Genomic DNA, 14375 nt, shown 5'->3' on the forward strand with positions numbered 1-14375 from the left:
TGTATCTGGAAGCCTTTATCTGTGTGTATCGGGAGTTAAATCACAACTGCGAAACAATGAGTTCATTCACATTGTGGTTGGGAAACAGTTGCATCCTTGATCCTTCAAGTTGGAAGGTAAGAAAAGGTAACGTAAGTTATGTAACTTACGGTATACTTGCATAGATGTATTCCACGTGATCGTGTATCGCTCGATGTGAAAGATGATTCGCGTCCGGCGCGTCGGAAGTGAACCTTTAACACTTGAGGTCGGTGCACCTCTCAAAGTTATCTCAAGTTCTCAATGAGAGCAGTACGATGCTTGCAATAAGCCTGACTTTTCAGGGATAGTGATACATTAAAACAGATTTCTTACTGCTGTCGGCCGGCAGTTCCTTCCCTATGGTCCAACATTTTTGCTCATGTGCTGTCGATTTGAGCTCCTCGGCACCCTCATTCTGTTCTACCAAAATCTGAGAAGCCGGCGGGCCCAAAGGCGCGCCGAGCAGATGGCAACCGCGAAGTCAAGGAAAAGGAAGACGGCGATTATTTCCCTTTAAGCCTTCAACTCGCCAATTACATCATCCACGTCCAGGGCCCTCGTCAACAGCCAGAGAAAGAGTAGAAAATAGAAGTACAGTTTATAGAGACAAAACAACAAGATGCTCCACGAAATCCTCCTCTCCCTCTCGGGCCACCCCTCGCCACTCCTCCGCAACATTTCTTCCTCCTCCTCCCCCCAAGCCTCTTCGAGTAACCCTGACATCGCCACCTCGGCCGGCATCCTCACCCCGCCTGAACGCGCCCTGCTAGCCTCCCTCGCCGAGCTCAGCGACCTGCACGTCGGCCTGAAAGCCGCGACGGCCCAGATCGCCGCGTCGCACCCGTCCGTCATCTGCCGCGCCGTCGCCTCGGCCATCGACGCCATCCACCTGGCGGCGTTCCAACGCAAGGTGCTGGCCGTCGAGGCCGCGCTGCTCCGCGGGGACGCCGCGCTCGTCGGCGCCCACCGCATCGTCCCGCTCACCGCCCTCGTCGGCGAGTTTGATGATGGCTGCTGGAGGAGGGTGCTTGGGTTCCTGGCCGGCGTGGTCCGGTTCATGGAAAGCAAGGGTGTTGAGGAGCGGGGAGGAGGAGGAGCAGGTCCGAAAGTCATGGACATGCTCCGTGCTGAGCTGCAGACTGGCTATGCGGACGTGGAGCGGGCTGCTGGTGAGCTGGTCGCTGTCGCCGAGCGGGCGTGGTTGAAGCAGGTCTCTGCTTGGGTGCTGTACGGGAGGGTGGGAGGACCTGGGGAGGGGGATTTCTTCGTCAGGGTAGAACTGGGCGAGGACGGGGAGCAGGTCAGTTTGCGGTTTTGTTTTCGGTGGCATGGACGATGATGCTGATTCCGGTAACGGTTTAGGAGTACGTTTGTGAGAGCGGCTTGCTGCCGTGCTTTGTCACCTCCGCGACGGCCGCGTCGATGCTGTTCATCGGCAGGTCACTAAACCATATCCGGGCTCTTAGCGCGCGTGATTACAGCTTGAGAGGCAATGATCATCTCTCAACACAGCTCACGCGTCTGGCGGCGTTGAAACACCCGATTGACGCGGCTACGTTCTCAAACGCCATCACGAAGATTAGGCATTTCCTTTCGAGGACTACCCTGCAGCGGCTGCTGCCCCTGAGCAAGGTGCTCGAGACGTTGAACCTTCTCCGGGATTTCTTCCTGCTTCGCCGGGGAGAGTTCGCCATGGCACTAACACAGCAGGCCGAGGAGAAAATCAAGAGCCGTTGGAAGCGGGCAGAGAATCTTGCTCATGAAAGGCGGGATACCCTTGGCAATGTCACCATGAAGGAGGGAGAGGTGGCGACGGTTTTGGCAAAGACTTGGGCGGCGATGGGCTCAATGCAGGGAGAGCATGCGGAAGACGATGAAGGGCTGGAGTTGGCTCGCGATCTCTTAAGGCTGACAATCTCCAAGTCAAGGACCTCTAGACCGCTTACTCCCGCCGTTACTGAAGGCGGATTCGGTGCTATTGCCCCTACGCCATTCCGTAACCTTCTTTTCTCTATCCCGGTCGTCTTGACACTACAGTTGCCTTCCCCGCTCGATCTGTTTCTCAGCCAGACAGACCTGCAGACCTACACCGCCATTAATTCTTACCTCCTGTCCCTTCGGCGAGCCCATATCCGACTAACGGACTTGTGGAAGGTCACCGCCCTCCGCAGACACCACCCCGCGCCTCCGAGTCCACAAACCGGTTCGACTCGGGGCGGCAGGGAACAGACGCTCCTCTACCGTCAGCGGCACACGGTCAGGTCCAATGCACTCCGCAACGCATGGGCTACAGCCAGCGCTGCCATCTTCTTTCTTGGCGAGCTTGAGGGCTACCTCCAAACTGAGGTTGTCGCGGGTTTATCAGATGGCTTTCACGCGTGGCTAACAACAAGCGAGGATGAGCAAAGGCAGGGAAAGGCCACATCAAAAATGCCGTTAAACTTACCACTGGACGAAACCAGTCATACGAACAATGGGCAAGGCGACACCTGGGTCTCCGCAGCGCCTTCGTCCCCCACCCCTTCCACTACCCCTTCGTCATCCTCCTCCTCCACACCACCATCGGGAACACAAACTCAACCGCATGACCCCCAAACCCTCTCCATAGCCCACCGCGCCTACCTACGCATCCTCGTCCACCGCCTTCTGCTCAGCCAGCAATCCTTCACCGACCCCTTGTATGAGCTTCTGGTGCAAATCGACCACCTGGTCGCCCTCATACACCGGCTACAGGCTGTCTGGGCGGCGGCCGACCTCGAGGCAGACATGGGCGTCGTTGACGCCTTTGTTGATCTGGCAAGGGAAGAGCGGGATGTGCAAGGCGAGATCCGCGGGGTGGAAAGGCGAGTGAAGCAAGGGATTGAAGGGCTGATCGCAGAGTTGAGGAGGCTGGAAGGGTCCGGAGCGCTTTTGGACCCCGGCGGCATGGATGACGGGCTTGGGGATAGAGAGGGCACGCTCGCGGACTGGGGCAGTTATGTCCCCAGGCGCGTGGGAGGGGTGGATAGGTTGTTGATGAAGCTGGACTTTGGGAGTTGGTTTGGGAGAGGGAGAGGCGACGATGATGGGGTGGAGCCCGAGCTTTGAGAGGTAGACAGCCAAACTGAAATACCTAATATATGTGCTTTTTAATTAAAGAGGACGCCGTGATTCAGTCAGGAGATCTCAGTGCCAGTTGACGGCACGGCTATAGGTGTCAACCATAGGAGGTTCCTGACACATGGCCCACGCGTACGTGGAATAAGATCCTCCACGTCGTACCAATGGAGAGGATCTTGACATCAACCACTCCAACTATAAAACAATATCCTGGCCTCACTGTCTCCTCAGTCCTCCAAATGCCTAGGGGGCAACGGCACCTCTACTCCAGGAGTCCTGTAACATGAACACCGTTTGAGAACACAGCCAATCAAAGACAGGACTAAAGTCTTGGCGCTGGGGTATGGTGGCTTATCGGCGGCTTTTCATTTGTCATCTCCAAACACAAACTCAGACAGCCCACAGCGGTTAGAAAGAGTTCTTAAAATAGTAACACAATAATTTTAATTCTGCTTCAAAAAGCGTTAATCGGACGAGTAGCGCAATGGTAGCGTGTGGTCCTCCTAAAGGAGAATCAAGACTGAGGTTGTGGGTTCGAGTCCCATCTCGTTCGATGTTCCCCCCTTTTTGACCCCCTTTGTTTACTTTTTCGTTTCTTGTCCCCCACCCCCACTTTGTTCCCAGCTTCCCCCCATCAATTACGTAGACTATCAGAGCTCTGATGGACATTGTGGAAGTGAGTGAATGTATAGTTTACTTGTTATGGGACTGGAGTGTCAGCTCAGGGGTAAATGGGCTTTGTTGAAATAGGAGTTTGCGACATTGCGCATAGTAACATCATAACAGTTGAGCGGCGAGCCGCACGTCAATCTTCCCTTCAATCCCTTGTCCTCCAAAGAGTAGATAATGACTATTATCACGTGGTTAGTATGACTTAAGTAGAAATGTTGATATCCCCGAAGTCATTGTACTGTATGCACATATACATACAAATCGCTTGGAAGCGAGGTTACAGTTAAGATGTTAGAAAGCTTCCCGATTTAGGGACAAGTTGATACGGGAAGGGCAAGCTTGCGGTTGAATAGATTATAGGGCATTTCCTCAGCTAGCAATGCACTTCCTTGTCACACCCTATCACATACTGCTCTGCAAGTGGGCGAGCGCATTCAAAGGCATCGAGCGTAGTAGACCTATGGCTGGACGCTTCAGAGGATCTGAATGTGTAAATTGAGCCTCATGACCCTCTTATGGAGCATCATGATGGCACTTGCAGCCGCAGGTTCACTCACGTTGACGGTTAACCACATCACAGTGTGACAGGTGTTTCCCATAGTGTCGCTTATTCACACTCTGAGTTCTCACCTTCTTTTCTCCTTTTCCTTCCATTACCTGACGAGTCAATATATGCTTACTTCACCCACTCAGCGAGCACTCGACAACGCCCCAGAGCGGGATAATGGTCCTGGTCCAGGTTCAGAAACACTCCACGTCCAAGGAGGCAGAGAATCGATCTTGTACACGCCAGCACGTGCCTCCGGAAAATTACATACAGGCCTCATAGCCATGGAATCCCATAACAGCGGATACAGGAGGAATCTGAGAGGTAACTTAGGTATGTTCAAATTTTTAGGATACAATTAAAGGTATGCCATTGTAAAGGACGAGTCCAGGGCTATCACAGTGCCTGGAAGGCGATCCCTGACTCCCTGGATCATGGCAGGGACCGAATACCGCCTGTCTTGAGCCGCCATACATGCAAGATAAGAATGATATCGCATATGTGAGGTCTAGCATAGCACATCCCAAACATACCTGACCAGCAGGCAGCAGCAAATCGGGAAAACAAGTAACATGGACACAACGCCGACCTCAGGAACCACGCAAGTGATGTGACAACATAGCATTTGCCCGGCTTCTCAGATACGGCTCATTCAACCAACACAGCTGAGGATCGATGTAAGCAGGGCACCAACTCAGAACCTCCTTTGCAGTGTAAGAATGGATAACGATTGGCAACAATTACCATCTGCTACTGAGCCTCGCTATCCTTGACGAGTCACCTCGCGAGGAAACTTGGATCTTGCTCATGCCACTCTGGTCCTAGCCTACCGATTTATATCCTTAAACTAAGCTCCTAAAAATACTCCCTTCCTTGTCGTCCTTGACCATTGTATGCTGAGAATCAAATTTTTGCCTTGCCGAAAGCCATGTGTGACATAATATGGACGTTTCTCTTGGGCTGAATGGAAGGGACTGACTGCTCTTGCCGTTATTTTGGTTGAGTTGATGTGCCGTCAGTCCTGAACTGAGACGGGCGCGCCTTCCCTCCGCGAAGGCAGGCACTCGCGCGACCAAGCCCTTCTCCTCCTCCGCTTCCTTCCTTTTCTCCTTCAGCCAACCTGAAATGCCGCCCCATTTGGCATACGAGTGGTGGCTCGCACCCAAATGCTGTGTAGGTGCATTGGGTTTCATGGGAGATTGCTCTGGAGTGAGTTGCCGTTGAAAAGGTCTTTGCTTAGAGGCGACTTGAACAGGGCCCCGCCGCCCGCGCCGATTTTGTAAGTATCAATTTGACCTGTTCGCTATTGCAACCCTGGATTCCTGCCTGCTTCTACCTCACTCTTTCACACCAGTGAGGCTACGCTTTCTGTGATACGACTCGCAGAGCAATGAGAGCATTATCCCAGCAGTCGCAGCAAGTGCTGTAACTGCTGCGGCAGTGCTGCCTGGGTCGCCCCGGAGATGATGGTATCGACTGTCGGGTGTTTGCTAACCTTGGCAAATAGAATATTTGCATAACTATGCGCAGTCCGTCGGTCACTGCTTCGATCCGGCCGATGGATAGATGCTGACCTCTGAATGTAGCTCTAGTCATTGCGTGGACTCTGAAGTCGTGCCCGACAAGCGGCAAATACAACGTACCTGATCTTGTAAGTACACGAAATGAGATCCCGAGATCCCCCAACCCATACCCATGTAGGGTATGTACTCAAATCTTCCCTTCGATTAACGGCTCTTAGCTCCTTGAAGCAGGGTTCCAACTTCGCATTGGGTATTTAAGTCGATTGCCCCTTCCTACTTTCACCCCCCACGGGCAGAGTGAATCAGTCGAATGGTATGCCCCAATGGGCAGCTCTCTCCTTCTGCTCAGAGGTCCTAAGTTCGATTCCTACCTCCTTCATGTCATTGCCTTCGTCGGATACGAAGGACGGAACTCAGGTGAAGACAGACAAGTCAGCCGCCGGACGGCCGTTGCGGCCGCATACGCGTACGGAAGAGCGCAAGCTCAAACCGCCGCCTCCCGGGGCCCCCAAAACGCAGAAAGTTCCCGTGTTTTGATCGCTTTTAGTGTACACATGTTACTAACTAAAGACTTAATGAACAGAATACAATACGCAAAAGAAAGGTTAGTTCCATTTCGCCTTATACAAATTAGGAGTTACAATGCTAATAAGCTCAGGAACGGAGGTACCAACAGAAGCAGAAGAAGGCAGACAAGGCCGCCAAGGCCAACCCTCCCGCTCCTGCCGCCGCCTCCGACGCCGACGGCGATGCCCTGCTCCGGACGCCGACGCTTGCCCCGCCGCCAATGCCGCCGCTGCTACCAATACCGCCGCTGTCGCCGAGGAGAGCGTGCAGGCCGTCTCTGTTGTGTCGCGGGAAGATGTAAGTAACATAATCGTCTGCTATATGGACTATTGCTAACATTGTGCGTTAGATGAAGATGAGCGGAGACGTCTGAGCCGGGGGTTTTCGGTTTTCAATGCCCCAAACTAAGCATCGAATGAACTTCACCAGCTCTAACTGTGAGAGAATGGCTGATAAGCCAATTGTGGGTCGTTGGTTGTATGGCGAAGAAGCGTACATACAGTATGTACATACAGGCCAAGCAAGCTCGCTAAATATACAGGTGGGGTCCCAGTAGCAACTGCCTTGTGTAACACCTACCATCAGCTATTTATCAAGCCGCCTAGGTAGCGTTGGTCATGTTCTTAGAGGGGCGTTAGATGAAACCATGTCATTCTCCAGAGATCGAAGCATGTCAGAATGGACCGATAGTACCTACAGTACCTTCCTGCATTGCGGCATCTGCGACGTTCCCAACTCTTGTCACTGACAAACCGCTGAAACGCCAACCTCTCATCCGGCACTGCGTACAGCCATCCATTGCCAGCACCTCGATCACCGATACTAGGACCGAGTGAGGACAAGACAGAATATTAGATATGAAAATTACCACCCTTTCCACCGATGAAAGGGCTTAAAGAACGTAACATGGTACTAGTTGCCTTTCCAGAAGCCTCCCTTTTCCTCAGTTCAATTTCTGTTCCAACGGGTATCAATCGCCGATCCAAAATCTCCTCCAAAAACTCACCCCAAGTAAAATAGCAGCATCATACTACCAACCTTCCAAGCAATCAACCACATTAGCCATGTATGCTTCTCATCTCGTCTCATCATCTCCCCTTCGCATTCATCTGGCGTAGCCTAACCACGTCATGCCGCCGTATGATGTTCGACCTCCCACCTAACACACCCTCCCCATTTCTTTTTCCCACACAGGGAACCTGACAGCCAATTCCCTAAAAAAGGATCTTCTCCTCCCAAACCGGCGGGCGGCTGTGTTCGCGATCCCAGCGCAACTTGCCCGTTCCCACATCCAGCTCACATCCCTCGTCGGTAATAGGAATGACTTGTCCCGTGTGCTCAACCTCCTGCCGCGATACCCCCGCTCCGGCCGCGTCCGAGGGGATCCACAACAAGGGCGTCGCCGAGGTGACCGAGGGCGGGTGGTACGCCTTGCTCGCCACCTCCTCCGGGTAAGGCTCCAGCGAGAAGTGGCGCGGTACGAGGTTGCGCAGGGTGGCATAGTCGGCGTAGATCCACGGCTTGAGGAAGCGCGTCAAAAAGTTACCCCTTCCGCTCAACTTGGCGGCAGCGCGGGCGTGCGCCACGTTCTTCTCGGTCGGGTCAATGGTGCCGTCACCGTTGTAGTCGGCCGGTTTGACGTGCGTGTCGTGGCTGTGGCTGGTGCTCGGAGCGACACCGCCGGCTTCAGCCTCAGGGTCAAGCAAGCGGGCCTGCGACTCCTCTTCGGCCAGTAGGGTTAAGGGGAGGTTGTAGAGCAAGGGATTCAGGGCACTGTTGAGACTGAGGTGGAAGAGGATTGTGAAGACGAGGAAGATGACCATGAGGACCAAGGGCCCAGGGGCAACGGAGGCAGCGAACAGGCCGATCAGGCAGATTTCGGCAAGGTAGAGACCCACAAAGAGCTGCTTGATGGCCCTGGGGTAGATGAGGCCGCGCGTGTCGATCTGCGTGTCGGTTACAAAGAAGACATTGTACCGCCAGGCGAAGTAGAAGAGGAACATGGCGATCGTGGCCCAGCCGAGCATGAGCGGGGCAATGCAGGAATACGTGATGGCTGCTCTAAGTCAGTTTGACATTATCAACAAAGATAGTCCGATCAAACGTACCGACCACCACAATGTTGGTGTAAACGGGCATTGTGCTGCCCCAAGAAATGGCGCTGAGGCGCGACCACTTAGTGTAGAGAGCACGGGGCGTGTTGGCCAGGAATTTGTACAGCAATGTGAAGATAACGAATCCAATAACCTGGGTGAGCACGCTGGTGGCGATGGTCAACCCTTGGACGATGAAGTAGGAAATGTAAAAGTTGGACGCCTTGGGCAGGTTAGAGGCCAGAATGGAGGGGACACTGGTGGGACTGTCAACGATCTGCTTGGCTACCGCGGTCGCGGACGAAGCCACCGTCGTGACCAGGAACACTTGGATAACCTGGAATGCGAAATAAGCGTTCTGTGTAAACAACTCGACACGTGAGACCGAGGGTTCGCCAGCGATCCTTGCACACACTATGTCGGTCAGTAAGGGCGTAGTAATGAACGGGGGGATTGAGTCTGCACATACAGCGAATCACGATGGGTACTAGCGCCATCAAGACGGCAAGCAATACCGAAGGCAGAAGGCCAGTAATGACGCCCATGATGACAGGCGGGATCTGCTTGAGCCAGCTAAGCCACGAAATGCCCGCGAGATACGTGACGTTGCTGACGAGGCCGACAAAAGCGACCGGGATGGCCCAGAAGAGGATCATGGCGCTGATGAAGGCCACCACGGCGTAGCGGCGGATCACCTTCTGCCACCAGGGAATGGCGAGGGACTTCCAGATGACTTCGTCGGGACGAATGCCCACGTACTGGGGGGTCATGTTGAACCCCTGATGGTGAGCAACGATTTGGGAGGCACCCTCGGCATCGGACTGCGTCTTGAACTCGATAAAGACGCCCGGAATCTTCTTGTAGCCACCCGCCCGATACTTGGCTTGGGCAGCCTCGACCTCGGGAATAAGACGCTCGAGCTCGCTGCGGCACCAGTTGATCGTGTCGACCTTCCGGCCGATCAGCCCCAGAGGTCCGAGACGGTGGGTCGGGCGCTTTTCCTTTGGAACCCAGCGGGCTGCAATACTGCCAGACTCGGCGTCGTGTGCAGGCGACCCGTCGGCATCCGCGGGGGTCTTCCCGGCCTTGATCGCCTTCTGGCGCTCCGCGTTGGCGAGCTTGATCAACTTGACCTCGGCCTTCTCGAGACGCATGGCCGCCTTGTCGCGATCCTCAACCAGCTTGTCCACCTCGTCGGTATCGCTCGTGATCCAGATATTCTTGACTGCCTGACCAAAGACCTTGCGCAAACTCGCCTCGTTGAGATAGGGCTCGGGAACCGAGGTGAATAAGACGGTGCGGGACGAGATACGATCGGCGTAAAAGGGGCTCAGGAGGAAGGCCTGGCGGAGGTTAATGTAGAAGATGCATTCGCGCATGATCAGGTACATAATGAAGCCGAAATAGACCCAGCAAACGAAGGTGTGGGCATAGTAGCGGTTGAACTGGAGTGACTGGTTGATGTTGGCGTACGACAGGATATCGAGCTCGATCTGACCGCCGCCGCCCGTGGCATTGACGGGGAAGAGGATGGGCCATGTGATGCAGCAGCCGACAAAGCAGAGCACCAGAGCCATGCGCAGGTAGCGGAGGTAGAGGTAGGCATCGAGGGACTGGTGTTGCAGGGCGTAGATGTCGGGTATCTTCCAGAAGCTCCCTAGCCAGTTGAAGAAGCCATTGGGCAGAGGAGGGGAGCGCTCGCTGCATGAGTTGCATTAGAGAAGCAATGGCCAAAGCGGGCTGGGGGAGAATGGATGTATGCACCTCTCCTTAAGGCTCCCGAGATATGTTCTCGGTGCGTAGTAGCGCCTTTGGCTCCTTCGAAGGACGAGGAAGACGGCGAAGTAGATTCCTGATACTAGGGCAACCGGGGCCAAGGTCGATAGCATGCCTTTTTGGCAATGACCAGGTCAGCAGCAGCTTCACCACGACATCGCTGTTCAATGGCCTCCTGATATCGTTGCTTACCCGACAAAGAAGCCGGCTTTGCGGGCGCGGATGGGTCGTCGCTGCTGCTCATCTTGGCGGTGACGCAGAGTCAAGGCCTGCTTGGCGGGCAACTCTGTGGTGTTTTCGATCCACCCTTTTCTTGGGCCCTATCGTCGAAGACGGTGGTGATGAAGGCGGTGTCCTTTGAGAGAAACACTAGCCCTCGGTCCCACAATCTGGAATCCCTGAAACAAGAGTGTCAGAGAGCAAGACCGAAAGTCAGGAAACACGGCATGATGGAGGCTGGACGATGTTCATATTATAAACGGGAGGTGTACGGGGTTGGCCAAGGCGCTTGCGGCGACCAGTGAGCTTGGCTCATTCATGATGTTAACATGGGTCAAGAAGGGACACAAAGGGGGTGATGCAAGGGTGGCTTAAGACAAACCCACTTGAGACAGTGGAGCCACGATGGTGTTGACTTGAGTGGCTGACAAGGTCAGCGTTTCTTTTCTTGTAAATCCAGACAAGTCCAGTCCGAAGTTCGCATCCAGTCGACATGCAGTCAAGACTGCGAGACAACTCTCGGGGAGAGCCATGGCCTTTTTGAACCATCGTTTCTTTGAAGCAGGGTCCAAGACTGCAACGGCCTTGGCTCGTTGGCCACTGGTCTTTGGTGCCATCATAGACAATGCCAGGGCGCAGTTCGCACCAGACCAGATTTTTGCAAAGAGCTTAGCGTTTGTTTTCCGCTCAGGTCGCTGTGGGTTCCAAGTTGGCAATGGCTTGCTTGCTCCCTGGCGCATTCCGCGAGTCGGCCAATGACGCAAGTCCCTTACCAAATAGCCTGTGGGGACCTGCAAATCTCAGGGCGACCAGGGTCACGGCAGTCGTGATGTAACCTCACCTTTCCCGGAAGGAGCAATAAGGGAATACAGTACATTGGTTACGCTGTAATTTCGAGGTCACACGCGTGGCCAAGAACGATCTTCAACGGGTGTTACCCAACTGAGTTACACCAGATTGCTTTATGTCTCAGGAGCCAGGGTCAAGTTTGACACATTTGACCTGCTGCGAAGTCGCTGCGGGGAGCAAGACATCAACCATCGGTCCAATTAGGTCCCCTTGTGTTGCGATGTGGTGCCCTTGATTTAAGGGTGCAGATCTCGAGCATTGGCCCGGGCTCTCCCCACATATTCTGGGCCCACCGTTCAGCTGTGATTGTCGACCCTTCAGCAGAAGGACGAGCTCGGGTATCCCTTAACCCGGGTATGGGTATCTCGTATGAGTTGCATAAGATGCTGGCTTCAAACCCTTTCCACTCTCGCCTTGAAAAGCCCGGGTTACTCTGCTTATGGCCCGTATTGTACTGTACATACATACGGAGGGATGCTTTGTTACGAGACCTGGAATATATCGCTGTATGTATGTGCGTAGTCAGTCAGCGGTGGTTACAAGAGTGCTGGAATCAAATTGTAAGTGATCTTCCATCACTGGCAGCAGGGTTTTGCCAGTTTTGATAAAATGACGCGGCATGTTCCGTCAGGGTCTTACTGTATCACAGTCAAGAGGAAAAGACGACAGCAAAACTTCCCGAGTCTTTGGGGACCGGTTGATTAGCCAGAAAAGCACAAGAGCAAGTATAGAGAGGCCGTTTGACTTTATTTGCTTCGATTATTGACCACATTCCTCAGCATCTCAGCGCAACGATAACGGATAATCCAGCTCTCTTACGTAAGCGCAGCAGCAGGTCGTGCACAGGCCAGGGGGCCGAGCATCCAAAATCCCCTGAGCCAGTCAATGACGAATTTGACGATGGTTTTGCTCCGTACCACCAGGCGGCGTTAAAGAGGTGTACTTGGCCTGATTTACACTGGATTCATTCCCTTTAACGTAACTGAAGGGCTTATAATCACTGCTACTGAACATGCTTCCTGTCTAGTAGTTAACTATGTGTACGGAGTACTACAAAGTAAAGTGGCTTAAGTCCTTGAGAGTTAGCGGCCGGAGTTAACGGAAAGACCAGGGCCCGGCGAGGCCGTCGCCGAGAATTGAGCTCGCTACGTACGAGGCAAGAGCCTAGCTTTAGAGGCGCCCGTCGCCGTCTTCTGTTCTACCGAGTCCGATGCGCAAGCCGAATATAAGGGGGCGTCGTGAACTTTGTCCGGGTCCAGTCGAGTATCCTGTCTGTCCCGTCTCCCTTGTCGCTTCATCAAATGGCGCAGCTCGGCACGAGACTCGGCCGCATCCTCAACTTTCGCCCTCCGTCGTCCAGTGGGAACGCTCTCCGAGCTTCCATTGCCCCCTTTTCAAGCGCTGTCGCTGTCGCCTCAATGGTGTCATACTCGAGCGCCGTCTCCAATCCGGTCGCTGCCGCCGATGCCCCTGATGAGGCCCGTCAGGCTACCCACCATGTAAAGCGCAGCGACGGAAAGACCATCAGGTTCAAGAATCCATACCCGTCCGCAGGGGAACCGCCTTCGGCATGGGAAATCACTAGCACCATGATATTGTGAGTAGCACGCACACATACCTGTAGAAAACTCGAGCCTCTGCTGACGGCCATAATCCACCAATAAGGGGGCGATTGACCGGCAGCGCACCGGCTCCAGATCTGTCCAACGTCAAGATCCCCGCCGTCAAGCCCGAGTTCCTGGCGAGCCGGACGGGCTCAACGGCGTTGCGCGCCACTTGGCTGGGACACGCCTGCTATTTGGTCGAGTTCCCCAGCGGGCTGCGCGTGCTGTTCGACCCCGTGTTCGAGGGCCGCTGCGCGCCCGTGCAGTGGTTCGGCCCGAAGCGGCACACGCCACCGGCCTGCGCGCTGTCTGAGCTCCCGCCCGTGGACGCTGTGGTCATCTCGCACTCGCACTACGACCACCTGTCGCTCACCAGCGTCCGGGAGCTCGCGGCGCGGAATCCCGAGGCTCAGTTCTTCGTCGGGCTGGGGCTGGAGAAGTGGTTCCGGGATAACTGCGGTACCACCAAGGTGACTGAGATGGACTGGTGGCAAGACTCGGAACTGGTTTTGAGAAGGAAGGTAGAGGCCAAAACGGGGAATGATCAGGCCCCCGAAACCATCTCGGCGCGCATCACCTGCCTGCCATCCCAGCATTCGTCGGCGCGCAGCGCGAGTGACAAGGACCAGACGTTGTGGGCATCCTTCGCGATCTCGTCGGGCGGCAAGTCGGTCTGGTTCGGCGGCGACACGGGGTACCGCAGGGTCCCCAAACTTCCGGTGCACATCGACGACTACGGGCCCGAGTACGACTCGCTACCCCGGTGTCCGCAGTTCAAGCAGATTGGCGAGCTGCGCGGGCCGTTTGATCTGGGACTGATCCCGATCGGGGCCTACAGCCCGCGCTTCCTGTTCAGCTGGATGCACGCCAATCCGTACGACGCCGTCGAGATCTTCAAGGACACGCGCTGCAAGCGGGCCATGGGCATCCATTGGGGCGCGTGGGTGCTGACCAACGAAGAGGTCGAGGAGCCGCCCAGGTTGCTGAAAGATGCTTTGAAGAGGAGCGGGTTACCCGAGACGGGAGTTTTTGATGTTTGTGCGATTGGCGAGACGAGGGAGTTTTGATGGCACTGCTTGGCCGCCCAAATAAACTCGCGTGGCACAGCAGCCGGCTCGGTACCGGATGCCTGGTGCCTTGCAGGTCGGTCCTTCCTGAGTAAGGCAATGTAACGCAGAGGGGAGACACCATCTGCATGTCCCAAATGACTTGTAACCGTTATACCATCATAGAGTAGGATAATCACCCCATGTGTAAAGAAGTAGTATATAGAGTTTCATATTCGATCCCACATCATGACATTGAGGAGGTGATGGGATAATCACCCAAACATAATACTCATGGTCTTGTTTCGTGTGCCTGAGCAGGAAGCGCACCATCGCGATTACCTGGGGATTGCACTCGA

The 14375-nt window shown here is 54.7% G+C and overlaps 3 protein-coding genes and 1 non-coding gene across 4 annotated transcripts; 3 read left to right on the forward strand and 1 right to left on the reverse strand.

Annotated features, from left to right (window-relative positions):
- Positions 1-233: 233 nt before the first annotated feature.
- N656DRAFT_831491 (uncharacterized protein) lies at positions 234-3140 on the forward strand. Its single transcript, XM_064818630.1, has 2 exons — positions 234-1321; positions 1384-3140. The coding sequence occupies exons 1-2, from the start codon at positions 641-643 to the stop codon at positions 3106-3108; spliced, it is 2406 nt and encodes an 801-aa protein (XP_064667192.1). The 5' UTR covers positions 234-640; the 3' UTR covers positions 3109-3140.
- A 450-nt stretch (positions 3141-3590) lies between these two features.
- Positions 3591-3673, forward strand: N656DRAFT_t119. The gene has a single exon. It is a non-coding gene; the product is annotated as a tRNA-Arg (tRNA).
- Positions 3674-7327: 3654 nt separating this feature from the next.
- N656DRAFT_331336 (DUF221-domain-containing protein) lies at positions 7328-10693 on the reverse strand. The gene is made up of 5 exons (XM_064809269.1): positions 10491-10693; positions 10287-10413; positions 8992-10223; positions 8538-8936; positions 7328-8485 (listed from the first exon to the last, which is right to left on the reverse strand). Exons 1-5 carry the CDS (start codon positions 10540-10542, stop codon positions 7644-7646), a joined length of 2652 nt encoding a protein of 883 aa, XP_064667193.1. The 5' UTR covers positions 10543-10693; the 3' UTR covers positions 7328-7643.
- Positions 10694-12784: 2091 nt separating this feature from the next.
- Positions 12785-14037, forward strand: N656DRAFT_715638 (Metallo-hydrolase/oxidoreductase; the record flags this gene model as incomplete). Its single annotated transcript, XM_064812062.1, has 2 exons — positions 12785-12963; positions 13032-14037. The coding sequence occupies 2 exons, from the start codon at positions 12785-12787 to the stop codon at positions 14035-14037; spliced, it is 1185 nt and encodes a 394-aa protein (XP_064667194.1).
- Between the last annotated feature and the right edge of the window lie 338 nt (positions 14038-14375).

The sequence above is a fragment of the Canariomyces notabilis genome, assembly GCF_033297395.1.
Source record: "Canariomyces notabilis strain CBS 508.74 unplaced genomic scaffold N656scaffold_24, whole genome shotgun sequence".
Classification (NCBI taxonomy): domain Eukaryota; kingdom Fungi; phylum Ascomycota; class Sordariomycetes; order Sordariales; family Chaetomiaceae; genus Canariomyces; species Canariomyces notabilis.

Bases quoted from the DNA above. Each gene is read 5' to 3' on its own strand.
- N656DRAFT_831491 (XM_064818630.1), top strand. From the start codon at position 641: ATGCTCCACGAAATCCTCCTCTCCCTCTCGGGCCACCCCTCGCCACTC. The intron at 1,322-1,383 runs GTCAGTTTGCGG...GTAACGGTTTAG, and splicing joins TGGGCGAGGACGGGGAGCAG to GAGTACGTTTGTGAGAGCGG.
- N656DRAFT_331336 (XM_064809269.1), bottom strand. From the start codon at position 10,542: ATGAGCAGCAGCGACGACCCATCCGCGCCCGCAAAGCCGGCTTCTTTG. The intron at 10,224-10,286 runs GTGCATACATCC...CAACTCATGCAG, and splicing joins CTCGGGAGCCTTAAGGAGAG to CGAGCGCTCCCCTCCTCTGC. The intron at 8,486-8,537 runs GTACGTTTGATC...GACTTAGAGCAG, and splicing joins CACCAACATTGTGGTGGTCG to CCATCACGTATTCCTGCATT.